Below are 22,610 nucleotides of genomic sequence, written 5' to 3'. Positions count from 1 at the left end.
TTGGCCAGGTTGAAGCTCAACCAGAGTGGCGTTCTGGTCGTACCACCGCTTCATTTCCTCCTGGCTGGCTTCCAGGTTTGCCTCAGCAAGTTGCCTGAAACGCCTAGTCTGGTTCCGGAAAGCCAGCATGTAACTGTATACATTCTGGGGAGGTTTCCTGGGAGATTGCTCCCAGCCTTCCTTGACCAGACTAAGAGGTCCTTGTACTGGGTGGCCGTACAAAAGCTCAAAGGGACTGAACCCTAGAGACTTTTGTGGCACCTCGCGGTACGCAAAGAGAAGGCATGGTAAGAGGACGTCCCACTTACGCCTCATGGGTTCCTCGAGACCCATAATCATGCCCTTCAGGGTTCGGTTGAAGCGCTCAACCAACCCGTTTCCTTGGGGATGGTAAGGGGTGGTGAACTTGTAGGTCACACCACACTCTTGCCAAAGGGACTTCATATATTTCGATATGAAGTTGGTCCCCCTGTCAGACACCACCTCTAGAGGGAATCCTACTCGTGAGAAAATTCCCATCAGTGCCCGTCCCACCACGGGGGCCGTCACTGTCCTCAGAGGGATGGCTTCAGGGTACCGGGTGGCATGGTCCACCAAGACCAGGATAAACCTGTTGCCCATGGCTGTCTTGGGGTCCAGTGGCCCCACAATGTCAATCCCCACCCGCTGGAATGGGGTACTGACCACCGGGAAAGGTTGGAGTGGAGCTCTCAGCTTCCTTCCACTCTTGCCACTTGCCTGGCAAGTCTGGCATGTCCTGCAGTGAGTGTCAGAACTCCTGCGCATTTGGGGCCAATAAAAGTGGGTGACAAGCCTTTCAAAGGTCTTGTCCTGCCCCAAATGTCCTGCTAACGGTACGTCGTGAGCCAGCCCCAGTAGGAAGGCTCTGAACTTCTGGGGTACCACCAGCGCACGGGCTGACCCAGGTTCAGCAACCTTAGGCTCGGAGTATAGGAGGTCGTTCTCCCAGTAGATCAAGTGAGTTCCGGACTTATCACCATTGGCCTGGGCTGCAGCCTGCTGCCGCATACCCTCTAGAGAGGGGCACTCTTTCTGCTCCCTGCAGAATTCCTCCCTGGTGGGGCCTCCTTCTTGCTGCCAATGGGTCAGCTCAGGCAGGTCCCCCAGTTCGGCTATCTGTTCCCCGGTAGGCTCCAGGGCATCCCCCTCAAGGTCTGCTTCCTCCTGGGCCGTGGGAACTTCAGGAGCCGGATTCCCGTGCCTCCCTTGCCCTCTCTCTAAAGCCGGTTCCTGGGCCTCTCCCTCAGGCTCCAGGGTTCCTTCAACACCCCTACCGGCTGCCATCGACCGGGTGGTCACACACGCCCAATCAGGCAAGCCCACCATCCGCAGGTGAGTTGTCTTCTCCACCTTTTCCCAAGGGGAGCTCTCCAAATCGTTACCTAGGAGACAATCAACAGGCATGGCCTCTCTCACAGCCACTTGCAGAGTACCAGAGACCCCCCCCCCACTCAAAGGGAACCTGAGCCATTGGACACTGACTCTCTGTGTTGTCGGCGTTGACAACACGGCAGAATGCGTGCGGGACAACCTGCTCTTGAGACACCAGGTGTTGCTTGACAGCAGTCACACTGGCTCCTGTATCTCTAAGAACCCCCACCCTCTTGCCATTTATGGTCACCCACTGCCCATACTTTTGAGTATTGGGGGGCAGCTGGGCCTCCGCGACCATCTCACTGTCTCCTAATGAGACTAGGGTCATCTGTACAGGATCCCCCGCCCCTTGGACATCTATCTCCCTCCCCAAGGCTACACTATTCACCTGCTTGGGGGGTGGAGCACCAGAGGGTGCTGGTTTACCATACAGGGGGCACTTGGGATCCACGGAAATGTGCCCCAGGTTGTTACACTTGTAACATCTGAGGGGCCCTCTTTGAACAGGGTTACCTGTCGGGGCCCCGGTCTGCTTCGGGGGTGGGGGTGGCTGAGAACCTTTCCCTTGGTTCCCTTGGGAATTACTTTGGGGCCCTCTGTAGAACTCCCTCTGTTTACCCTTGTCCCCCCCATTCTTCTGCTGGGGACCCTGAACACCTTTGGCGGGGCCTCCCACGGGACCCTTGTGGACCCTGGTGCTGATCCAGCGGTCCGCCTCCTCAGCAAGCTTCCTCGGGTTGGACAGCTTGCTATCGATCAGGTGCTGGCGTAGCTCAGGAAAACAATTATCCGACAAGTGCTCCCATGCAATTAAATCAAACAGCCCTTGGTAATCATTCACCTTGTTACCCTTCACCCAACCATCCAGCGCTCTGCAAAAAAAGGTCACATATTCTACATAAGTGGTACCCGGTTTCTTGGTGCAATCCCTAAATCTCTGTCTGTACAATTCAGGAGTTAACCCATACCTTGTCATAAGAGCCTCCTTCATGTGTGGATAGGATGTGTGGACATCAGAGGGGAGGTCTAGCAGTGTGTCCCGCCCCTCACTCAGGAACCTTCCCCACAACCCCGCTCCCCAATCCTTCTCAGGGACCCGGTGGGAGGACATGGCTACTTCATAGGCCCTGAACCACTGCCCAATATCATCCTGCTTATAATATTCTTTGACTACATCTTTAGGAATGTGCACCCTTGACTCTGTTGAATTGCTGCCACCAGAGGGTGAGTTGTCTAAACTCCTGGCCTTGAGATCCAACTCCCTCATTTTTACCTCATGCTCCATGGCCAGTTTCTGCCTTTCCATCTCCATTTGCAGTTTTGCCATCTCCACCTCATGTGCTCGTGCAGCACTCCTGTCGGCCATCTCCTCGGGCGACAGACCTCTGCTAGGCTCAAAACCACCTTCTGGGGGTATCACCTCTCATGCATTCTCTGGAAACTTTGATTCGTGCCAGGCTCTCAGCGCCTTCACGTACTGATCCTTGGTCGTTAGTCCACTTTGCTTAATTCTGTACTTGGAGAGATATCCTTTCAGGACATCATTTGTGCACTTCCTCAGTGCCTCGGGCTCCCAATCGATGTCATCCACTCCAGAGAATACAGAGGACGCTCCGCCTCCACCGACTGAGCTAGGCATGGTTTCTCAAGGTGGAGATTCTTCTTTAGCAACAACTGTCAATCAATCTGTGGCTGCGTTATAGGTCTGCTCTACGTGGTGATCAATAATTCACTGTATGTAAATCATAAATGCAAATTCGAAATCCCACCGCTGCCACCAATGTTAGAATGGGGAACCCCTGGTTGGCACAGGTAGGTACTTGTGACAAGCAATGGTCCCTTCTTCTATTCAGGGCGAGAGAATTACCCCTTCAGAACAACCCCTGCTCACCCTATAGGTAGTGTGGCGCGAGCAGTCAGGGCTAAACTTCAGGGCGCTAGTCAGTTAAGCATTTATGATCACACACAGTAAACCACAATGATCCCCCACAAATGGACACCAGGCGTAAGTTGTATCAAAAATACGGATGCTTTATATAAAAGATTCTTGGTTACGCAGGCATGTACAAGACCATCAATAACGGTTGCGAAATGGAAGCCACAAGATGATAATTAGGCACTGTTCTTTTCTTTGGTAACTTCTTTGATCACGAGCGCTTCGCAGGGCTCGGTTTGAGTCGGTCCAGTCACGATGATGCGCAAGGCACCCGGGATACAGTGATACGGGGAAATCAGAACGTTGCGGACCCCGAGTCCGATAGAAAGTTCACTGTACCTGGGAACGTGCGATGTGGTTGGACGAGTCTTCGGGGGAGATGTAGGTTCTGCACCTCGTGGGTCTCCGGATCAAGAATTCAGCGGGTGGCTCTCGGTAGACAGGTGCGGCCCAGGGCCTCCGGCACGGACTGTGCGGGAGGTCACTGCGGAGGGCGGCACGATCAGACTCAGGCTGGGAGGTGAAGCGGGGCGGCCGGATACGTTACGACGTACGGGCGGCCGTCCGAGGCTTGATTTCACTTCCCAATTAGAAATCCGGCGGGAGGGCGAGAGGGCACCAGGCACGCTCCAGTGGCAGGCAGGTGACAGGGAAGCGGGGCGGCCAGCCTCGATGGGTCCAGAGCGACTCAGGTAGAGCGGGGCTCTCGGCGAGGGGAGGCGGCCAGGCTTCTGGGTGTCACGGCCCTAGGAGGGGTGGCAAGGTGCGCAGAGCACTCCGGCGGGAGAAAGCACACGGCTCGAGTTCTCAGACGAGCGGAGACACGGTGAACCCACTGGTCCTGGGGTTCAGTTCAGGGGGCAAGCTCTTCTTCCAAGCCCTTGGAGATAGTTGAAGAACAAAGTGCAAAAGTCTCTTTCAGTCTTTTTCCTCTCCTTCCTCAGCAAGGCACCTACTGCAGGCCAGTCCCTCAGGTCAGGGAAAGTTACTCCTCCTTCAGCTTCTTCCAAGTCCTTCTAGTCGGGCAGAGTTCCTTCGTGGTTCAACCTGGATCTGATTTCTTAGGAGCCAGGCTCCTACTTTTATACAGTGATTCTTTTGTTCTTTAGCGCCAGGGGGCCTGGGCCTGGCTCAGTCCAGTTTTGGAGCACTCTGTTGTGGTGACTCGGCTTGTTCCTTTCAGCAGCAGGGCAGAGACATCAGCCGCTCCACAGGGGGCGGCGCCGGCTTTGTGGTGGCAGAGCACAGGTCTATTCAAGAGTCAGGGTGTACTCCTCCCACCCATCCTGGTGTAATCTCTCTACCCACCACCTGGCAGCCAACCTGTCTCCTGGAATCCCCCAGCCCTGCTCCTGTACTGTTGCTAGGCAGAACACACACCCACGGCAGAGGCGGACTGAGATGGTCAGGCACGCAAAGGCTAACTTTCTAAAAGTAGCATTTGCAAACCCAGGATATTAAAATAACCTTTACTAAAAGATGTATTTTATTATCCCGAGTTCAGGCATACTAAACATGACTTTCTACCATGCTCTCTGAGTCCACTGGGGTCACAGCGTGTAGCGATCCCAGCAGCCCATTCTGGCCTATGGAGAGCAGGTAGCCTTCAATAGTGAAAAACGAAAATGGCTGTAATTCACTATTAAGACATGCCCCACACATCAGGGCATGTCCTACCTTATGCCTACAATGCACCCTGCGCTTAGGCCTACCAGAGGGGTGACTAACATGTAGTTAAGGGAAGGTTTAGGGACTGGCAAGTGGGGACACTTGCTCAGTCAGCGCGACGGTACGAGACCGCGCGCAGGTTCTGCAGTGGCAGACCCTAGACACATTTTACCCCGCTGCTTCGGTGGGTGGCACAACCAGTGCTGCAAGCCCACTAGCAGCATTTGGATATACAAGCCCTTGGCACCCCTGGTGCACTCTACTAGGGACTGATAGTAAACCAAATAAACCAAACGTGGAAGTCAATTCACATAATACATTTTACCATAGGGAGCACTTGCACTGTGGCACTGGATGGCAGTGGCACAGTGCCCTGAGCAGCTAACACCAACACAAAAACACATTGAGGCACAGACAAAAATGGAAGGGTGACCCACGCCAATGGTGCCAGGTCTAACACCACTCCTGTAGTGCTGTTAGCGTTAATCATTCTCAAAACCTTTGTATGCTACATACAAGAAGGTGATTATACCTACTTGGTATTCACTGTTTTGTAATATTATTTAGAGAGATGTTTTGCTTCAAGGATCAGCCGTGGTCAAGGTGAGCTTATAGTCACACTTATATCAAAGCATCCCCAGATATCTGGATCCTGGTGCATTTTCTGACCTTAGGTGAAGGGCCGAGGGGAGGCTTTGATATGTGTGAAAATAAACTCACCTTAACCACCATCAGATCCATGAAGCAAAACATTTACGTGTAAGACTTCATGTTCCTTTGTTTACTCCTCCTGCTTACAATGTTTGTAGATACCTGTGAACTGCTCTCTTAATGTTATGCTGTATGTCTACTCAGTTTGAAGGCAATTCCAAAGGAGGTTCTAGAGCCATAGCGCAGAGGAGCTTTTTCTTCACCTAATCAAATGTTTTGCTTGAAATAGAAGAGGACAGATGAAGACATTTATATTACCAGACTGTCCTGGTTTGTGATGTGGTGCACACTCTGGGGTGTGCCCTGTGTAGATCAGGTCAGTGTCCCATTTGTGTGCTGTCCCCTGTGCACATTAGTGGAAGTCAGAGCCAGAGTTTCAGATTGGGGCTCACTCTTTCATTGAAATGTAACTTAACAGAGCTTCAATTTTAAGAGTGGCAGCAATCCTCCCGTAGGCAGGTGCAGTGGTTTCCATCTATCCCAAGACACATGCCAACGAGAGGTTGCCTGTGTGTAGCTGGGACCCCTGCCAGTGCGTAATTTATAAAAATATAAGTACCAGGGCACTCTTCAGGAGACCACTTCAGCTTGCGCCGCCCATTGTCCCTGCCAGCACTGCCAACTGAAGTAACAACACAACTGCTAACCATTACACTCGCACAAGTGCGACAATTCTGACTATTCCAGGCCTCCAAAACTATAAGAATGGCTTTGGCAATAGGTATTAGTCATTTTTAATTTATGCTCAATTAATAATCAACTGTTGTTTTTCTTGTCTCTAAATGAGACAAACACCACCACCATGTTGCAGACTGTCATAAGTGCCGGTGTTGACAATTAAGTGCCGGTGCCGGGCACCGGAAATGACCGGCTCATATTAAGCACTGACCCTGACCTCTCACCCAAAGTGTGCCTTTGCACGGCACACTAACATCATATGTGACATACAAACCTCTTGAAGGCTTGGCGATCCTAGTCCTTACATCTGTTCCATTTTGCCTACATCTGTAGGATGGTTTTGGCACAAAGGAGCAAGCATCCCTTCATTTGCTGTGAGCCACATCCCCATGCAAATGAGACAACACTCCCTTGTGACTGATCCAGCATATCTTTTGTGAATGCATTTTACAGAAGAGGCTGCACAAGCATCTACAACTACTATTGGGAAGTGAGATAAGCGGGCAAAAATCAGGTGCATATACCTGTTGAGCTGCCGGGTCTCTGTGTAATAGAATCACATGTGTAGTCTTGTCATATGTACTGTCATTTCTTGCAGAATCCTGCATTGTTTGTGCAAGAAATAATGCAAGGCTATGACTTGTAAAGTAATGTTTTGTTTATGAATTCGGGGTGTTTCATTCATTAAAGTGTGTCATTTTATTAAATACTTCTCTGACTGAAAGATTTAAAGATATAGTCGAAGAGCAAAACATATAATCAAACAGCTTTTCTTCAACTGTCACAATTATTCTGTAAGATTTCTGAAATACTTCAATGAAAATGGAGACAAACATACTGAATTATTGTTTGTGTACTTTACATTTTATTGTCAATGTGGAAGATACAATAAAACAAAGAACATGAACAACACATTATTGGATTTATTTTCTTGTGCTGACAGCTATAGCAAAGTACAATATTCATGATTGTCTAAGGATCTGCCGTGTGATGAGTATAAAGTGACCCAAGCATTACAGAACAACACAAAGTGTGAGTTTGAAGCTTCCTTCCAGGCACAGATCAATAACAGGGACTGAGTTGTAAATGACACATCTTATTTTATGACAACAAAGTGCACAGGGGAAATATTCGAGTGTGGGCGGGGCACGTACTTCCAGTGGCGTATTGTGGCCGGGGCCACAGGGGCAGTTGCCCCAGGCACTAACATTCTTAGGGGAGCAAAATTCTAAAACAAAAGTGAAAGGGCGACCTGCTTGCCTTGCCCTGGGAGCTGGCAACCCACGATACGCCGCCGCGTCCATCAGCGGGGATAGACCTGCGCGATTGCTTGTGAGTGGTTAGCTGGCCGAATTATAGGAGGCAGGCTTGCTGCCGAAGTCCTCTGAATTCCTCAGTGGTATTAACTTAAGGCAAAGATTACTTTAGGTAAAAGACCTGGAGAATAGGCTGTGTGAAATGTGGGTGAGCTCTCCTTAGATGGAAAGGAAATCAAACCTCGTGATAATCCCTGATTTGATTGATTGGAGTTTATCTTCTGCGTTGATCTTAGCTTCAGTCAAGATATTATCTTTGAAAATTAGGAACTGATTCATTCTGTTTCTGACCTTTGAGGATGAAGGTAAGAATGCTCTCATGGATGGATACATGCAGTCTCAGGTTCTTCTTACGCCATTTAATTAGGGCTAATTAAAACTGAATTGTGTTTCTGAGAAAACATTTACTCTCTCTGTTATATATATATGTGTGTGTGTGTGTGTGTGTGTGTGTGTATATATATATACATATGAATGTGTGTGTTTTTTTACAGGTGCAGAGGCGTTATGAAACTTGAAGGGGCCCTGATGCAAATTACATGGAGGGCCCGCTGACCCAGTCAGGCGCTCTCATGCCAGGGGCCCATCACCTGTGCACAGTGCCGGCCCAACTGCGTGCACGAGCATCAACCTAACTGATTCTACGACCAGTCACAGTACAATGCTGAAGGGCGCTCTGGAGCTCGCCCCTCCCCCGCCCCCCGCACTGCGGGGGTTAATGTTGCGTCACTGTTCAGGTCTACAGAGTGCAAAATGGCATGTATTTCATTGTTGAGTGTGGCGGAGTACAGGTGTGGGGAGGGCTTATGACCCACGCGAGTTGAAGCCTTGTGTAGGTCAAGATGCTCATCGCTTTCCTCAACAATTTGAATGAATACCCTGTCATACTGTGCGCATCTGAGTACACGCTTTATGCTATGATACTTATCAATCAGTGATTTGCTTCAACAAAATGTATTCATCCAAAACCAGGATGGAAGGGGTTAAATTAGTGCAGTATGCTGGAATCACTTTGAAGAAACCTGGTGACTATGGGACAGTTTCTTTCCCTGTATAAAGGAATTGTTACATGTACTTTGTGAGGCAGGAAACTTGTTTTTCTCATTCTAATTTTGCTGTATGTTGGTAATCACTCTAAAGTGACCTTTGCACTGCAGTACTAAACGTGTGAATGTGCCTTTATTTGTAGTCATTCCAAATAACATGTGCTATTGGAACACATTTATTTTCACTGCCTTGGCATAAATATATATCTGTATCTTTTATGTAGTTTTATATAAAATATATATTAGTACTATGGTGAAAAATATATGGATATGCAAATGAATACGTGAGCACTACAAAACATATTTCATCATTCATATAAAGAATTCAGTAATGGGACAGCATCTGTATAGAAATACAACTCGGACAAGATTGTGCGTTTACAGTACTTCATAGGAACAAATGCACACCTTTTACAAGAGCAAATATCCATTGTCCTAAAATGATCACAAGAAATCAATAACTTTATCAATAAATACATCTGACATAAAAATAAAATTCCATATCGAAAATGAAAACCAAAAAAGAAAAATCTTGAAAAGGAAATATACACATATATGTACACATTGTAAACATAAGTATGAACCACAGACACTTTCAATGGTTGTAAAAATAACATTCACTACAATTCCTATGTGAATATTTGTAGCTTGAATAGAAATCCCTCCAATGTCTTTGCAACTGCCATGATTTCCTTAGAATGCTTGGCAAGACATCTAAATGTATCTTTTATTTTTGGGACGGTCTGACCTTGTGTGACAGTGGACAAAAAATGAATTGATGTACTAGTTATCTAAGAGATTGTACAGTATTGAGCTTGTAGATTTGATGTCCTAAAATATGTATTTTATTGTAGAACACAAGATCAGATTTAGCAGTGTGCGCATTATAATAAAAGTAAACAGGAATATACACATAAACAAAGTTTGATGCTGTGGAGAATGTGATAGTCAGAAAGTATACATTACCTACGCAATAAATACCTTTTTTTTCCAAACGAGTGCTGTAACTTTCACACACTGTTCAATTAAATTAATGGTTACCTGATGTATCAAAATGACTGGACCACATTTATATTGGCAAGCCTGATTTTGGATATATATTTAAATGTATTAATTTCTAGAGCACTCATAGGATCATGTGAATATCTGAAACATAGGGGCATACACATATCCTAATTTATCAAAAACACTTATCAGAATTAGTCCCTGTATTAAAGCAACTATGACTTCCTGCAGGGCAATGTGTGTTCTGATCAGTCCTGACATAACACTGTTAGAGTGACTTTTAAAAAATATCGATTTTACTTACTTAGTAAAGGTAAAGCTATTTTTTATAAGACTTACAACACACCCTCGATTCTAAATGACCACATTGTTTAAGGGGGTTGCCAACAATATATGTAATCTGGATAATGTATTATGACTGCAGTTTTGAAGAATCTTTATAACTGCAAGGGGGAAGAAGATATATCACTTTCTTCATATGTTCAAGATTATAATTATAAAATGTTCAAGTGGCATCTAAATGTTTGTGGATAGAATGATCATCAGCAATATCACCCTGATTGTGTGGAAAATCCGAGACACTAGGTTATGTGAAGTTCTCAAAACATCAAATGCATAACTTATTTTAATTCTCAATTTATGCTTCATGACACAATATTTATATCCAAATGCACTATATTTGCAGTATCATATAGGGAATGTAGTTGTCTTTTAGGTATTGAAGCTATAGATGCAGTCCTTTGTGAAGTCATCTTACAAAGGCTTTTACTCCTTCATTTCTAAGAAACAGTAGGTCAGTGACCATAGGATATGTCAGCATTGACATGAGTATTTAGTGATAAGGTTTTCATCACAAAGGATCATTGACTGAACGGTAATGACGATCACAGTAGGATCACAACAATAATCCCTCTTCCTCTCTCCTCTGGTGAAACTGACTCTTCGGTCCATCTCACTAATGAGAAAGTAAGTTGCATCTGCACTACGCTAGTGCACTGTTGGATTCCACTCATTGGCGAAGTAAAGTAGTGTTTGGTTGTTCTAGAAGAACTGACCTACCCTCTGCCCTCCGTAGGAGGTCAGCAACAACTCTGTCCCCCTTCCGTCCTGTATCAAGCATTGGAGAGACCCATTGTAGACTCATATAGCATTTAATAAGCAAAGTCCTGGTCTAATCTACAAAGACCAACGCAGACTTTTTGTAGCTCTATAGGTAAACCATGGCACTTTTTGGTACAGTTTAATATGGTAGTTATTCCTAGGTAGAAGATATAAGGATAAACAACCTTATCCAGTTCTCTGTTTGAAAAACATCCACAGATCATGCAACTACTGGTTAGAACAGATGTACAGACATTTCTGAACCTCTACATCCTGCTGTGGCCTAGAAAGTGCACTCACAGGGAGAGGAATATTGCTCTACAGACAGTGCTTGATTTGTGCTAGCAGCTACCGGTGGTGAGTAGCGGAACTCTATGTGTAGACTGGAATTTATTTTTTATTATCAGACTTTAGCCCAAACCAAGAGAGAGAAAGGCAGAAATGAAGAGAAAATGGGATATGGTGGCAAAAGGGATCAAGCAGGGATGGAAGAGAACCTGCAAAAGTGAGGTTAAGAGACAGGAAGCAGAGCATGGCTAAAAAAAGAGCCATGAGGTGGGATTAAGCCTACATAACCTTGCCTTTTGGGAACCCTGGTATTTGGCAACACTTGCAGAAGGCTCCGAAGAAAAACTTTCGACCCTGCACATATTCTTACATAAATCAAGCATTTCCCCCCACACATATTCCATAACAGGACCAGGGCCAGAAGCAGTGGGATGCATCTTTTGTAATATACTCTCTTGTGCGTAGCTGGAGGAGTAGCTGGAAATGAATGTGACAGCACTTGCTGTTGGTGCTGTCACATTCAGAGTTGAAGGAGGTGTTAAGTGGACACTTACACAAAACCAGCTTTCACAGGGCACAGAGCTTTCCGCTGCTTTGTGCCTCCAATTATAGATCAGGAAATATGCCCTTGTAGGGATGTCTAGGAAACCTCCAGTACTACATTTTTAAAATCATTTCTGACTCAATTACCAGACACATAAGGAGTCAGTAAAGGATGTTCTAACACAGCTGGACATAAAGAAGCAGTAACTATCCATATCATATTATTTCAGGTGGTCGTCTTTATATTTTTAAGTAGGAATTCCACAATGTCAATGCCATGCACTCGAGCTATTCTGGAAGTGAAAACCTGCATAGGAATAAGTATAAATGTCCACCACAGGGTTCCAGAATATTACTTCTGTGTGCATTACACTTTCCACAACAGTGTAGAACAAGTTAAATTTGTAGCCCTTTCCTGATTACCAGTCACATTACAAAAATATAATTGTTTTTTATGCTTGGCTTCCAACAACAGGAGGGATCTGGAAAGAAACATGAATGGTAGGAAAGACCTCCCACTTCACTTCAGAGTCTCCTCCTCTCTTCTTGAATTCTGCAAGAAGCTGAAGACGTGACTTTTCAATTAACCAACCTACCATAGGCAGGGCTAGGCACACACACCTGCTCAGTGCCAGGATACCCTTGCGGGTGGTAGGGCGCTTTATAAATACACATAATATAACTTAACATCAAGAGTGTTACAGCATACTAGATAACACAAGAATCACCCACAGGTGAATTGGCTATGGAGACCTACTTTGCTGTCTTTTCTTCCTCTCATTGTTGGGAGTGTATGGGGTTCCTGGGTTTCTGATGTTCCATTTGTTAAGGCGACCCGTCTTTCAATGCCCAGCTACCTCTACCGAGCATCAGAACAGATTGCTGCCATATCTGTATTGATAGCTCGATGCTTGCTCATAATATGGCAAAACATCCCAAAACATCACTTTCTCTAAACTTTGAAAAACTGGATTTAGGAAAATAAATTATCCTGTCCTCGAGTAATTTCTATGTCTACTTTCTGATTTTCGCCCAAATATTCGAAATACAGCTCCTTCTGTGAGACATAAACCTACTGGGAAGTCCACATTTTTAGAACTCAGAAACAAATGTATTTTACAGTAGACACAGCTAGCCCCAATGACTGTCAGTATAACCCTAGGCAATTGCATAAGGATCGCTTCTTATCTATATTTTTAATTGGGAATAAACATGGAGCTTGACACAAAGGTCGAAGGCAAGAGAGTGCTACACATAGAAGGGGGAGCAGGATAGAACACGAATGGAGGTTAGAGGAATATGATTCTTAGGTCAAGCGAAGGGGCAGTGGTGGGATCTAGAAGAGGAGTAGTTGCACTGTCTGGTGACACAGAAGAGGTAGGTTTTGAGTTCCTTAGTGGTGCCCAAGAGTGGGTTCCTTCAGTCAGATTTCTGCTGCGTGCCCAACTGGGTCTTCTAAAATTCAGGTTCAACGATCAGACGATGTGTCGCTCAAGGAGTAGTGGGTCCAATTATTATGGAATTAGGTTAAGGAAGAACGAGTTTGGTGTTGAGGGGCCTTCAAATTGTGGAGGTCTCTTTGTGTGTCCTCACTTTCTTACATCAGGGTATCTCCAGCCAACCAGTCTTCGGCTTTGAGTGGAAATTGAACTCGAGTGAATGGTCAGCTCCTTGCAAAGTTAATCAGGCACCTAGAAAGTGAGGGACTTGAAAAGGATGAGGAGACTCGGTCTAGCGTTAAATTTACTGAACGTGGAACACATAGAGCTATGGTCCATGTTGGGTTTAGCACCTGCTGTAAATAGTATAACTGCTGGGAAATTGCTGAATTTCTCTATAATGCAAAGGAGTGTGAACATGTGTAATGTGAATTATATGCTGTGCACTGTATTTGTACTATCCGAGCCATCATATTCAGCCCCACCACCGACCTATGTTATGGTCCCATGTCCTATGACCTAATCAACCCTGCACAGAGATTCTGTAGAAGTGCCTCGTTCATACTAAGATGCAAATAAAACGATGTCAAGGGTGTTTGTTTTATAAAGAAAGCAGGCTATGAGATGACTTCGGAGGAGAGGGGACAGAGTTGGGGTGATGTGAATGTATTTTTGGGACCCTTCAGTAAGGTGAGTGAGAGAGCTGCGAGTAACAGACCAAGAGGCCAAGAGGATTCGTATTTCTATCTGAGCAATGCTTGTCCGTGTTGGGTGTCACAACATATGCATTACTATAGGAATGACTCACAGTGAAACAGCATTTGATTGTGGACAGTGGGAACAGAAAACAGGGCACAGCAAGAAGAAATCATATGACCTGCAGATGTTACTTGGGCCTGAAGTTTATGGAAAGCATGAATGACAGAAAAAGTTATCTGCAAATTATTATATTGTATTTCATAATTATGTAGGACTTAATTAGTTCTTTGGGGTATTGTAGAGCAGTGAACAATAACCCATGTCTGAATCTAGAGTGGATATTGGCAAATGAGAGAAAACTAGCTGACCATATAATGAGGATATCATTTATTCATTTGTTAGGAATTTAACTCACAAATGAGATATATTAATAGAAACTCATGCTGGACAGGGAACGCTTATGTTCCCAGCAAGCCGACGAATTAACACAAAACAATGCGGAGAATGTATTACTACATTAGGATGCATGTGGGAATTCAAATTTAGAAAGAAATATATTTTAATTCTATTAGCCTGATGCAACCCTTTTTCTCGCTTAAGCACTGCTCTTTATGTCAGTTTTATGCTTTCTCCATGGGTACTTTTGGGAAATGTACTCCTGTAATTCATTTTCTGCACTTGAGAGTTGACTTTCATCTATTTACCGATTCACAAAACCTTCCAGGTGCCGTTACTCCTGTTTCCCAAAAATAGTCATGAATATATTCCAATGATGGAAAATCTTTATCATGAGATCATGCAGAAACGTGCACAGTTTTGCTTTTTATGGAGAAAATATGTTTCCCGTGGTGGAATGCCTTTTTTCTCTCCCACCCTGGAGTCACGTCGACACATTAGTGAGTGCTGAAATGGATAATTACATCATTTCCATATATATAATTGCCTGGGCTAGCCTGGGCGCAAGGGGTAATAATGCACACATAATGGCCGCAATTGCTGTATGAACACGTAATTAGTCATTTAATCGTGCACAGGTGTTAATCGGATGCAAAACGACAAGAGTGCTGGTGCACAAAGGTATTTGCCGCAGGGAGTTGCTAGGCCTTTTAAGACAGCATGGGTCTAAATGTCTCTATACTTCCTTCCATTGAAGTAAATGTGCATGAATTTAGAGGACGGAAAAACGACCCCCAAAAAATAGGTTTGTGGGTATTTGAAGGCTGACTCCCTATAAGGCCCCTTTTCCATCCCTTAGTCTCAATTTATATTGGTAGAAAAACCTCCGTCAGAAACCTAATTTAGAATTATGAACCATACATGGATTTTTGTTTATTTAACTTAAGCTATAGTGCCTCATTCTCTTCTCTCTCTCTTCCTTTTCCCTTTCTCTAGGCGCTGTCTCTAAGCCGGATATTTCCTTTTTACACAACCCATTTGCACACCGATGAAAAAGGCACATACACACGGAATTGCTGCTTTCAATTCTAATCCCTATTCCCACGCATGATGTCCCTCTGCTGGTATGCGTGAGTGCCCTTGGCAGGCGCACCCTGTCTGCGTGCGTGGATTTAAGCACCCGAAGTTCAAAGTTCAAAGTACTTCTGATATTGGCTAGCACTGTATGATACTGTTGGCCTCTGTTTCAAAGATATCTTGAGAAATGCCAGAGATCGCGAATACTTTCAGATCAATATCTGCATGCCACTTTAAGAAGCATATTTAAAATAAGACCTTAATTTATTGCCTTATTCCTAGACTTCAAGTTAAATTAAAGCTTTATTATGAGGTTTGCATAATTTCCAAATTACAATTTTTTTGAAGTTTCAATGGAAAGTCTGGTGTACCCTGCATTAGATAAAGTGGCATTTGGATTTAATTTCCGAAATTCACATCTTACAGCGGTTAGACAAGCAGTACGAAGCACCACATGAAATAAGTTCAGTTTATATTTTTGGTTCTGATGCCTGTGTCTTCCCGTGAGCCCTATGGGGTAAAATCACAATGTCATTTTGGGGCACATGAAATATTACTCCCGCCGTACTTCTTTACGTACTCATAAATGCCTTAGTGAATAGGCCCAGAAAGGCCCAACTGCTTAATAGTAAAGTGCCAAGAGGAACGAGCCTTTCTCTGTGTACTAATTGCATGTGAATATAGTCTGAATATTCCACTTTGAGATGTTTGGGGGTGCATTCACAAAGCCCTGAGCCACTGCACCTGTCGCACTATTAATAGCTCTGCCTCTATCAAGAGGGGTTCCCCAACTCCTTCTTCCTGCCTGTTCTTAACTCAGATCAGATTCTCTTTGGCTCAATTATAAAGCTCTTTACACACAACTTAGCATCACCTCCTCGCCATGCACTTCATCGAGATGAAGGTCAGAGCTTTTTACTCTGATTTCAAGGGCTCTTTTGAGCTCATATATTTTGTCCTCTTATCAACCAGGGTTTTAATTAGAAAGTATCTTAAATTGGGCTGCTTGTTTCATTGAAGGCCAATGGAGTTCCGCTGTAATTGATGACATATCCTGAACATACTTATTAGTCTTTCTATGCATTATATAGATTAGGCAGAGGTAGAACAGGAGAAACAAAAACAAGAGTGTATCAATTTTATTGGTGAATTCCATGTTCTCACATGGATGTGGTAGGACTTGCTTATGTTCTGCGTATATAAGTCATTATGTTTCAGGAATTCACCAAGCAGGTGTAAATAGTGCACACGTGTAGGTGTAATTTCTGCACGTCATAATTTATAAGTTTTTCTGAAATGAGTGTGTACTGTTGAGTTCCCACATGTATTCACAATGTTACGGTGTAGAGGTTTGGTCAAAGTGTGGACATATAAAAGCACATTTTTAATCATTTCCTTTTTGTGGGTGAATGCTTTCTCTGCCAATCTGTAATAATGAGTGTTTTCTGAATCCATATGTAGACAAGGGCACTATTACATATTCACCATAGTTAAAACAGAAGGCAACACATTGTTAAATGTTGGTAAGTGATAAATGTATCTATGTTGTGAGGCAAACACCTGCCCTGTCTGGGACTCTATCTGTACTTTTATGGGAAATTCCAAAACTGTATCTCTGATTGGCAACAAGGATAACAAAATATTACTCTTATGCAGAAGCATTTGGAGGTCTAGTACTTTAAGTTGAAGTGATCTGGAGTGTTATGAACTGAATCCAATTATATTAGATACATTCCACGCACCTAACTCAAATGAATTCTCCTGTATTTTAATTAAATCAAGTGAACCCCCATACTGATTTAGCAGATTAGACTCTGTGTCTCTCTGACATAGTCACTTTGTCGCCATTCCTTTTTGTATTCTCCTTCTATATCTCCCCTCTCCTTTTACCCCCAAGCTCTGCATTTGACAAGTAGCAGATCAGGCCTTTAATAGAAATGATTTTTGAAGACTCAGTGAGAATCTGCCCCTCAGTAGTGTTTGTCTCAGTGACTTAACATCTTCATATGTCAACAAAATGGGCACTCAAAAAAGCGAAATTTCACAAGTTTGAGAAGAATACTTTCTGTATTTACTTTCATTGCTGAGAGTTTTCTAAAAGGCCATCGTTTAAGCAAGCTAACTTTGTGGTCAACAAACACATATGGACTAACACAGATGGTACCATGGTCAAGCAGGGTGGCTATCTCACAAGTGGTTTGAGTGGCAGATCAATGTTTTACCATTTCAAAATATTATATAATTGATGGATGTTTCAGTTATTCCCAGGTGTGATGAGACATCCCAACATCTCCAGCAGATGGATACCTCACATCAAGGATTACAGCACCAGACATAATGCAAATGATAAAGATGTGGGTTCCCAGAAACAATGTTTGTTCATAAAGCATATGCTTTTTACATGTACCATACCATTTATCTACTTGAGTAGGATATTAATACCCACAGACGGAATGTTTGGTGGAATGAATAACTTTGCCAGGTCACTATACTGACAATCGAAGATAAACTGATCGTAAGTTCACTTTCCACACATGAAAATAGAAATGTCCTTTTCATGGACTTAGATGTCTGTTTCTCGAAGTCCACAATGCTCTGTTAATTCGTACATTTGGTAATCCATATGCTCTGTAAAGTCATTGGGTATACCCATTGAAACCGACTCCACCTCAGTCTTGTGAGCCGTGCACACGCAGCCCTTGCTGGAGCCGCTCCTGATTTTGTTTGAAATGTTGTTCATTTTCTCCTTGAGCTGGGAGGAAGGTTTATGGAATGATGAGAACATTTTCCACCGCTTGAAACTGAGTGTTTGCCTCTTGGCCATCCTCTCGTGAAGAGTAGCATTAAATATGAAAGAGTTGTTGCTCGAAGTGAGTCTGGGCCTGAGCTCCCCATTGGAGTCCCTTCCTGAGCTGGTCATAGAAGTTCTCCACTGATGGTCGTAGACCCTCCAAAGGGGCCTACGTCGTCTATGGCACTGGCACTTGAGCAGTCTTATAAAAGCTCGCTTAAACTCCTTGCTTGAACAGGGGTAAATTATTGGGTTGAAGCAGCTGTTGAAGTATCCCAGCCAGAAGATCACCTTGAAGACCACGTCAGAAGGCTTCAAAGATGGAAAGAAGGAGCCTGGAAGAAAAGAAAATATTTAATGCAGCAACAAGATTTCATAGTGTCCAAAGAAAGAATTGTACAGATCTGGAACATCACAGCGACTAAGCATCTATCATTATATCAGCTACATATTCAATTCTATTGACACACTCTTTTGACTTGTACTAGAATCAGGGTGCCCAACTTCAAGGGCTGATGTGACACCATGTTTTCAAGATAGCCACTAACAATGTACATTTTTCTTGTATTGATATCCTATAATAGTGGAATAAATGTTTGTTTAACTGGAACCTTTTTTAAAAGCACATTTACATTGTTGCTCAGTCACATCAAATTATAGTCATTTCACACCCAAGGTGCATGTTTAGACAATTCAATTCCTATTTCGCTCACAATACAATGTTCAAGTGAGTTAGTGTAAAGTACCACAGAAGGATATTTAATTCAATGATTAAATACAAAACATACCATACCAATTTAAAGATTCTATGGCCTATACTGTGAAACGTACTACTGAAATATATAGTGATTCTAAAATATTGCTCTTTATGTAGAAGAAATGTAAATGATATGAACTGGCACAGTGTCCATACGTATTAATCAAGATTTGTTGTAATTAGTTTTGTATATATCAGCAGTCTTTGTGTTGCTTGCTAATGAGCCATGGAAAGTCAGGTAAACTTCAGGGTTTCTAAGGGATTATAATTTACAACCAGAATTGACTAGTATTGTCTAATCCATGCCTTAAAAGAAACAATCCAAGCTGTCAAACAGTGTGTTGTAACCCCTTTATTGGAAATTGGGTTACTGCTTCAGGGGAGTGAAATCGAATCAAGCAGCAATAACAAGCTGTTAATGCTGTAGCGCAAAGAGCTGATCTCCTGCATTTGGATGTCGCTGGCGATCACTGTGGCATGAAGAGAGAGGTTCGTCTGAACTTCACATTGGTGGGCGGCATGGGCAGCAAGATCTTGGCAAGAACCAGCCTGTTCGCGAAGTACCCCAAACTTCTATTTTTTTCATTTCCTTTAGACATGAGCTCAACTAAAGCCACACCAGGGGCCCAGGACAACAGGGGGCCTTCTTGGGAGTCAGGAACTCACTCCAGCAGCCTCAGGCAGGTCCAGTGGAAGGTCCAGGCAGCAGGTCAGCTGGGCAGTTGCAGGGATCCTCTGGAGCTTATTATGTCCCTAAAGCTTAAAACAGGAGGTCAGTCTGCTGAATCTTGGTGTCACTTCATTCTGGGATGAAAGGTGCAGGTCCAATATTCTTTGCCACAAGCAGCACAGCAGGTAACAAAGCAGCAGAGTAGCAGGGCAGGAGAGTAGCATTCCTGGCAGCAAAGCAGCACAACAGTCCTTCGTTTGTAGCATCCACAGGTCCAGGAGAGTACAGAAGAGTTGGGTTTGAGGATCCGATTTTTATATTTGGTGCCAGCTTTGAAGTAGGAGAAGTTTCTAGAGAATTCCCTTTGAAGTCTGTGAAGTTTCCTGCCTCCTCTGCCCTGGCTCTGAGCTGGTTGAATGAACAATGCAGTGGTGACAAGTCCTTTGTGTGAAGGCAGGGCAGAGCCTATTAAGTTGCAAGTGGGGCTGTGCCCAGCTCCACCCCCATCCTTCCAGTTGATGGCCGATTGAAGCACATCAAATCCCTCTATTGTGTGGCTATCTGGGAGAAAAAAACAAGGTCAAACTACCAACTACACCCAGTCATGTGACCCAGGGACAGGGTGCAGGCACCAAATAGTCAGGGCAGAAAAATGCTAATTTTCTAAAAGGGATATTTTGAAATGTTTAACTTAAAATCCAACTTCACAATTAAATAGGTTTTCAAATTACAATTTCTCAGACAACAAACATAAAAGGTTTATCTGTTCCCAATCAAACGTTAGCACTTATTAAATCTAATAAGGTAACTCAAAGTTATGCTATGGGAGTGGAAGGCCTCATGTTAGTGAAAAACAAGAGTTTTTCATGAGCAAGACATGTAAAACCTATAAGTACATATCCAGCTTTTTACGTACACTACACCATGCCCAGTGGGTTTGTAAGGGCCTACCCTAGGGGTGACTTAAATATATGAAATAGGAAGGTTTAGGCGTGGCAAAGGTACATTTTTCCATGTCAAAATGGCAGTTTCGAATTGCATACACAGGCTGCCATCGCAGGCCTGGGACATGGTTAAAAGGGTTACCTAAGTGGGTAGTGCAATAAGTGCTGCAGGCCCACTAGTAGCATTTAATTTACAGGTCCCAGGCACATGTAGTTCCATTTTATTAGGGACTTACACGTAAAATTAAATGTACCAAAAGGGTGTAAACCAATTTCACTATGTTTAAAGGAGAGAGCACAAGCACTTTAGCACTGGTAATGTGAACTGAGTCCTAAGGCCAACAAACCAAGTTCAACAAAAATGGAGGAGAAAGTCATAAGGTTTGGGGGAAGACTATCCTAAGGCTGACAGGTGTAACAACCTTCAACTGATGATTAGTAAAGATTGGTAATAAAGTTATAAGTGGATTTTTAGTCCACTAGTGCCTGCCTGGTGTGTGGTATACGCATTGCATGACTGGAGAATATGCAGGAATCAGGTCCACTTTGAAATTTACAAAAATACATTAAAAAGATTTCTCTTCTTTTGACAAATTGTCTGCTTGCTTATATGTTTGGGATGATATTCCATGGCTTAGGGGAGGCTAGGGTAGTGTAGGTTAATCTCTTGAACAGAGCATACTTACACATAAGGCTTTCTTGGTTGCAGATAAGAGAACCACGTGGAGAGCAGTCTAAGTTGTAGGAAGTAACAAAATCTACTGGTTTGAAAAGAGAAACATTCTAAGGATTCACTCTCTGTCACGATAGAGCCAGCTGCCTTTTACTGAAAACTTAGGAAATGAGTGGCCAGTGAAGCACAGTAGTTGGAAGGCTATAACAGTGTTAGGTCAATGGAAGAGGTGGTGAACAGGACTGTGGGATTCGGGACACAGATTAGGGGCAGGACACAGGAGACACAGGCCAGGGAGAAGGTAGCGTGGGAAAGGTTCTCTGAGTATAAGAGCACAGTCAGGAATGAACAATTTGCCTAGCAATATTCATGCGTTGTATGGTTCCTGCTTCTTGTATCAGTTTGCATTTAACTTTGCTTTCCCATCGCTTGTTTTGTTTTACTCCTCAGGTACCTCGTTTTAGTTAATTTGTGTATGTATACTTCCCTTTCTTCTTTACCTTTTTGCATTGCAGTGTTCTGTCCTATTTCTCATGTACACAACAGCAGTATCCTGGTCCATATGTGATTTCTCAAACGTTTCAAGCAGATTCCTTGATGCTTTTATATTAATTCCAGATCTTTTTCAACTTTTATGCCAGAGCTTCTTTCAAGTAAAAAAAAAAAAATCAGTCCCATTTCCCATCATTCCGGCCCCCTACCTAAACTACAACCCATTTCTCTGGACTGGATAATGGGGGAGTGCTGTAGCACTGCTGCATCTTGCATCAGGAACAACTTGCATCGAGACCACCCATGCCCCATTACCCAGTAACCCGTACCAACCTCTGCGGCATGATTACACAATAATAAACAGAGTTATAAGTGACACAGCAAATGGGTCTCATTGATTCAAAAATAGGGGCACTTATTACCCAGAAGGCTTTGTAGAAGGATGGAAGTTGAGGAAGAACCCATTCTTCTGCACTATATTTGCTGACTTCTAATTAAGGGGGTCATAAAGATAAAGACTCCCTGAATTGTGACATTTGGTAAGACTGAAGCGAGGAGAAATGTTGGGAGAGGGAGGAGGGAGAACAATTTTCCCACGGAACTTTCTACACAATTTGTGATATATGGCGTGGGCCAGCCCCCCCTAGAGGCCGGTGCCTGGCTGAGGAGTTGGAGGCTAGTCCTCACACATCACCGGTTAACTAGCCACTACCTTAAAATGGGTGGGAGGGGAAGGAGATGGGCAATAGTGTGTATTCTTTATTTATTTGCATACGGTTATAAGGTTGGGTACATCTTCAGGGGAAATGGGGCGACATCTACGTGCCTTCACTAGGTTAAGTTCAGAGGGAGAGGGAAATGTGATATTGCCCAGGGGGAACGTGGAGGTTCGGAAAGTTAAGATGTGGGTCAAAAGGTCCTTTCTTCATAGAAGCCAGTCTGAAAAATTTACAATGCTAAATGTCCGGCTGAAAATGATCACCTC

The 22,610-nt window shown here is 43.9% G+C and overlaps 1 protein-coding gene across 1 annotated transcript in view; it reads right to left on the bottom strand.

The window, feature by feature from the left end:
* Positions 1 to 7,245: 7,245 nt before the first annotated feature.
* LOC146863240 (alpha-1A adrenergic receptor-like) overlaps positions 7,246 to 22,610 on the bottom strand; it is a 243,703-nt gene continuing 228,338 nt past the window's right edge. The window contains exon 2 of the mRNA XM_085642664.1: positions 7,246 to 18,424. Within this exon, the coding sequence (XP_085498790.1) occupies positions 17,862 to 18,424 (563 nt within the window). The 3' untranslated portion in view covers positions 7,246 to 17,861. The remainder of the gene's footprint in view (positions 18,425 to 22,610) is intronic.

The sequence above is a fragment of the Triturus cristatus genome, chromosome 2_2 (genome assembly GCF_964204655.1).
Source record: "Triturus cristatus chromosome 2_2, aTriCri1.1, whole genome shotgun sequence".
In the NCBI taxonomy this organism is placed as follows: Eukaryota; Metazoa; Chordata; class Amphibia; order Caudata; family Salamandridae; genus Triturus; species Triturus cristatus.
This window is presented reverse-complemented; position numbering and strand designations above follow the sequence as displayed.